The 5,077-nt window shown below is 59.0% G+C and overlaps 1 protein-coding gene across 2 annotated transcripts; it reads right to left on the minus strand.

Annotated features, from left to right (window-relative positions):
- Positions 1-1,302: 1,302 nt before the first annotated feature.
- HELT (helt bHLH transcription factor) lies at positions 1,303-3,171 on the minus strand. 2 transcript variants are annotated; one of them, XM_024117348.1, is made up of 4 exons: positions 3,145-3,171; positions 2,602-2,706; positions 2,231-2,327; positions 1,303-1,793 (listed from the first exon to the last, which is right to left on the minus strand). In XM_024117348.1, exons 1-4 carry the CDS (start codon positions 3,169-3,171, stop codon positions 1,303-1,305), a joined length of 720 nt encoding a protein of 239 aa, XP_023973116.1. The 2 variants fall into 2 exon arrangements, with proteins under 2 accessions (XP_023973116.1, XP_007111375.1); XM_007111313.1 differs by having other exon boundaries at positions 1,303-1,796.
- Positions 3,172-5,077: the final 1,906 nt, after the last annotated feature.

Here is a 5,077-nt window from a genome sequence, read left to right on the forward strand (position 1 = left end):
TTTTGAGTTATTTATTTAAAGGGAATCAAAGGGAACTGGAACAAAAAGAAATGACAGAAACAAAAAAAGAAAATCAATGAAGGAAAAATTTTAAATTCTCACAAAGACATCTTTAACGGGTTGGTTACCTTGTTCATTTTACCAGTTAACATAAAACAACAGTGAGGCTTATTTTGCTCTCTGGGTCCTAGAAAAACCTGATTTCAGGTTGCTGTTTTAAATGTATTGCTGTTTTGTGGGTAAGACATATCGAATTGTCGTTGAAAACTGCAAGCCCCTTACAGATCACTAGCCAAGTCTTCCCTAGACCCCCAAACTTTCCAATGTTCTGGGTGGAGCGAGAAGGTTAAAATCCCCCTCCCCCAGGAAAAGGTGGAGAAGCCTTTCTCAGCAGGCCCAAGAACCCAGCGTCTCAACGCCGCACCAGTGGCCGGATGTGGACAGTCCTTTAGGGGAGCGCGTCTCCCAACCCGGCCGCTGCCGGCCTCTCACCACGTTGCCCAGCGGCCCCGAAGCTGAGCTGATTTGTGCGCCAGAGGCAACTCCAGCTTCCTGAACCCTTCGGTGCCGACGAGTAGTTGTCATTCGAAGATAAACTTCATCGGATGTTGTTTCTAAGCCACACTCGGAAGCTACCTCCTCTACATATTTTTTACCAGACAGGTTGAGGCCGTAAACCTAGTCACGCATCCCGATGGTCTGAGTTTCGTTGCGCTCCAGACCAGCGGGCTGGTGGTGCGCGCGTGTCCGGGGCCTCGTCCCGGGTTAGGGAAGGGCGCCCAGGTCGGAACTGGCGAAAGTCCGCCAAAGCCAGCTTGGGGAGGGTCCTTCGATTTGTATTTTCTGAGAGCTGAGGGCCCTGTTCCTCGAGTCTGCCCTTCCCCCAGGCAGATGCCCAAGGTGCGCCCGAGGCAGGTGCTGGTCTGGAGCCCCGGGGGAAACGCGAATCCAGCCTGGAAGCGACCCCTCCACTTAGCCTCCCCGCCTCCTCAGACACCGCAGCGACCCGCCCCCTTCCCCACCCAGACTACGGAGGGCCGTCACCATGGCCCCTATCAGCCTTGCGCCCGAAACACCTCGGAGGGGGGCGGTTTTGGAAGAGCAGAAGGTAACAAGAAATCCATCTTTCTGGGACCTTCAGAAAACGTTTATTGCCAGGGGGGAGATCCTTCAGAAGACTCTTTCGCTTTTGGCCTTCCCCCACCCAGCTCTTTTGTTGGCACCGTATTTACACTTGTACAATATACAGTATTTCTCCCAGGCAGCGCCCGAAGCGCAAAGAAATCTGCGGACGAGTCGGCGTCAGAGCACCGCGGGGTGCTGGGGCGTGTGCAGGTTAAGGGCGTTGGGGTGGGCGTGGCCGATCAGGTTGAGGTAATGCCGGTCCAGGCCCTGCACGGGCGTCAGGAAGGGGCTGTGCTGCTGCGCGGGACTCGGAAGCGGCACGGGCGCGCTGGGCAGGTAGGGCAGCGCCGGGCTGCGGGCCGCGCCGTGTGGCCAGGGGAAGGACCCCGGGGCCGCGCCCTGCGGGAACGCCTCACCAGGGCTGTGGCCTGCGAACTCGGGCCCCGCTGGGTGCAGCTGATAAGAGAAATCCGGCTCCGGGAGCGAACCCAGCGGCTGGAAGGCGGGCTCGGCGCCCAAGCGGGCCTTGGACTGCAAGAAGGCGAGGATGCGCGCGTACTTGGTGTCCTTGGTCTCCATCCTCTCCACGGTGGTGAGGTAATGCACCAGGTTCTTCATGCACTCGTGGTAGCCGTAGTGGAAGTAGTTGGCAAACTCCGCTAGCAGTTCTGCTGGAGGGGCGAGAAAAACCGTAGAAAGAAAAAAACTGTGAGCGCCCTTTCCGACCGGGAGCGCGAGGCGGGGGCCAAGCACCTCCCATCACGTTTCCTGGCCGGAGTTTCCGTTGGACGCCCGCCCTGTCCTCTTGTTACTCTGGAGACTGGAAAAACGCCAGCTAGCGACTTCCATTTCCTTAAGAGTCTGACCCCACCCTCCCCACCTGAGAGGAGGCCGCGGAACCTGTATCCCCAGACACCTGTGCTCCAGTCCGCCTAGCTTTCACAGGAGTCCGCTCCCACCCCGCCCCCGCCCCCGCCCCCGCCCCGGCGGCATCCAGAGAGCTAGAGACCTCTCGCGAGCGCCGCTTCACTGCCGGTCCCGCCCCCAGGTCTCCGTGGGGCGCACGGTCCCTGTCCAGGTTCCCCTTTGCGCAACCCGCGCCCACCTTTTTCCCTTCCCCGGGGAAAATCAGCGGAGTGAAGGGCTCTCAGGTACTGAACGGTCATCTCGAGGATCTCCGCCTTCTCCAGCTTCCCGGAACTCTGCAAAAGGAGGAAGGGCTCCTCGAAGCGGCCCAGCGGGTGCCGGCCCACCCGGGCAGGCGGGGTGCAAGGTTTGATCCGGAGAGGACCAGCGAGTGGGGCGCTGCTGCGGATCTGCGCGAGGGCCGCCCGGGGCTCACTCAGCGCTCAGGCACCCGGGAAGGGAGCCCACACGTGTAAGGCCCTCTCCGGCTCCAGACTCCCGGCATCACTGCCGGCAGTGGCGGCAGAGGATCCCCAGCGCCGGCACCGTTTTCTCGGCCGCCGACGTTACCTGCTTCGCCAGGGCCATGGGCACCGTCTTGCCCAGCTCGTTCAAACAGCGGTTAATCCGGTCTCTCCTCCGCTTTTCTATCACTTTGTGGGAAACGGGGGTTCTCTGCGAACAGAGGTTTGTACGTTTAGGATGGCTTTGCCCAGAGAGTCGTGAAAGGCACGGCTGGCACAGCTGTCTCCCAGCCCTCAACGCTGCCCAGGGACTCGCCCCAGGCCCCTGCCCCTCCACAGTGGGTCACACGAGCTCTGCCTTCTCACACCCGCGCTGGTGCGCTCCCCTTCCAACGTCCGCTGGGCCGCACCGCTGTGCGAAGCACCAGGGCAATGGGGAGGTGGCCACCAGCCTCCAGGCGCGGGCTCCTGCCTGCCTGAGGCGTCCCCTCTCTCTATCCTCCTCCCCTTCCCCAACCACTCAGGATTCCTCTCCGGGAGAAGTCCCGTGTGATAATGTCCCTGCCCGTCGGTCCAGCCAGGTGGTGCTGCGGGCGTCAGACGCCCCCACCCTGTTGGCGCAAGAGCCATCTGGGCTCAGCCGACTCACTTTGCGTTCCTTGAGCTTTCCTGACATTCTGGTCAGTACGCGCCCTCGGGAGAGGCGGTGGCGAGAGGCACCCGTCCACTCTTCGCCTCGTGTGCCTCCTCGAGTGTCCCAGGTAGACTGCAGCCTGCCAACTACCAGGGGCTGCCTTATAAAGCGGTCATCCAGGGCTCCAAGTGCATTCACGACTTGAATTATTCCATAGGATTAGGGGAGCTGCGTTTGGGGGATGCATGCATTCAAGATCAGTTTTTTTTTTTAAAGTTAAGAAAAAAAAATTAGCAGCCGAGGGGGGCGAGCTGGGGGCAGATCAGCTTTGTTAATCCACGTGGCCCTTCAAAGGACACGTGACCGGCGGGGGAATAACATTAGCATGGCAACAGCCGGGGCGGGAAGGAGGCGGTAAACCTGCGCCGGCGGACGAGCGAGCGCAGGGGCGCAGCGGCCGCGGGCGCCGGGGGGCGAGGGCCCTCACAAAACAGTGTCGCCTCCTTTAGTCCCACCGCTGAGTCTCACACGATTGCCTGTTTACAAATCCCAGCAAGCCCGCAGTCCCAGCGCCGAGTGCGTTTTAAAGCCTGTCCAGAGTCATTAAAGTAATTAAGTAAGCCTTTAATAGGCTGTTCCGCCGGGTTCAAGGGAGAGCTCTTGGAGACGGAGGCGCCCCGTTTGTTCCCAGGCTTTTCTCACACGACTTGGTGACACGTCCATCTCCCCCCTTTTTGTTTACACCGCTTTATTTGTCCGGACATCCCGGCAGGTGTGGGGCTGCGGCGGGCACAAGAGGCTCCCGCCTCGCCCCTCCCGCAGGTCTTTGGCACGCGACGCTCCCCCCTACTCCCTGACCACGTCGCCGCCTTTCTTTTCGCCCCCCCTCGGGCTCTCTCTTCGCGGGGGGAAGAGGCTCAATTTGTAGCCTATTATCCTATACGGAAAATGTCCATTGAAAAGTATGAATGGTTTCATTGGGCTAAATTTTAATAATGCCAGAGGGTGGGGGAGGAAAGACAGGCAGGCGTGTGTGTGAGTGTGTGTGCGTGTGTGTGTGTGGGGGGGGTGGGAGGATTGGGGGGCAACACGGAGAAGAGTGGGCTGAGAAGAAAAGGGGGAATGCAGCTGGCCCAGGCGAGCATTATGCGACGTCACCTGCGAGAGGGGGCGCCTACAGACCCCTATTCATTTGCCTAATTTTGGTCAATTTAACAAACTTCAGGAGAAATTATTGTGGCTTTGTCAGAGAGGGTGAAGCCTTCTGATCGAATTAACAGCATGTTTTGATCCGGTAAATGTCATTAGAAAGGGAGAAACAATCGCGCTTAGAGGGCTCTAAGTAATGCGCCCAAGTGGAGACGCCAAAGCGCACGGCTCACAAAGGCAGCAAGTAGCTGCCACAGGGAACTTTTGTACCCGCCCATCGCCCAAGTTTTGACACAAAAAGGCATTATTTCATACTTGAATACGTTTAATCCAACGATTGTCTATTTTCTGCAAACATATTTTCACAGCATTGTTAACTTTTTATGTCTCCCTTTCGCGGGCGCCTTAAAGTTTGGGGGCGGGAGAGCGCAGACACTTTGGGCATCAATATTTGTCACTGAAAAGGGGTCCGTGAAGTTAGGGAGGTTGATCTCTTTTTTATGGTTTTAGAGAGCGAATATATCGGGGGAGGAGGAGGGAGGGAAGGCACGAACCGAAAGGAGGGAGGAAATGTGCTGGACTGGCGCGGGGGGCAGGAGGGGGGCGGCGGCGGCTGGGAGCTCTGCTCCGCCTCTGCGCCTCTGCGGGCAGCCGGGCCCAGCAGCCGGGGGCCTCCGCCCCGGCCGCCAGGCCTCGCTGGCACTTGCTGCGCCGGAACCCGCGCTCTGGGGGCTCCAGGCTTGCGGGCTGTGCGTGGGGGCCAGGTTTCTTGCAGATGGAAACTGTAAAAATGCTTTTT

The sequence above is a fragment of the Physeter macrocephalus genome, chromosome 20 (assembly GCF_002837175.3).
Source record: "Physeter macrocephalus isolate SW-GA chromosome 20, ASM283717v5, whole genome shotgun sequence".
Taxonomy (NCBI): Eukaryota; Metazoa; Chordata; class Mammalia; order Artiodactyla; family Physeteridae; genus Physeter; species Physeter macrocephalus.

Bases quoted from the DNA above. Each gene is read 5' to 3' on its own strand.
- HELT (XM_007111313.1), bottom strand. From the start codon at position 3,171: ATGTCAGGAAAGCTCAAGGAACGCAAA. The intron at 2,328-2,601 runs GTAACGTCGGCG...CTCCTTTTGCAG, and splicing joins CCATGGCCCTGGCGAAGCAG to AGTTCCGGGAAGCTGGAGAA. The intron at 1,797-2,230 runs GTGGGCGCGGGT...TCGCCCCTCCAG, and splicing joins TCCCCGGGGAAGGGAAAAAG to CAGAACTGCTAGCGGAGTTT.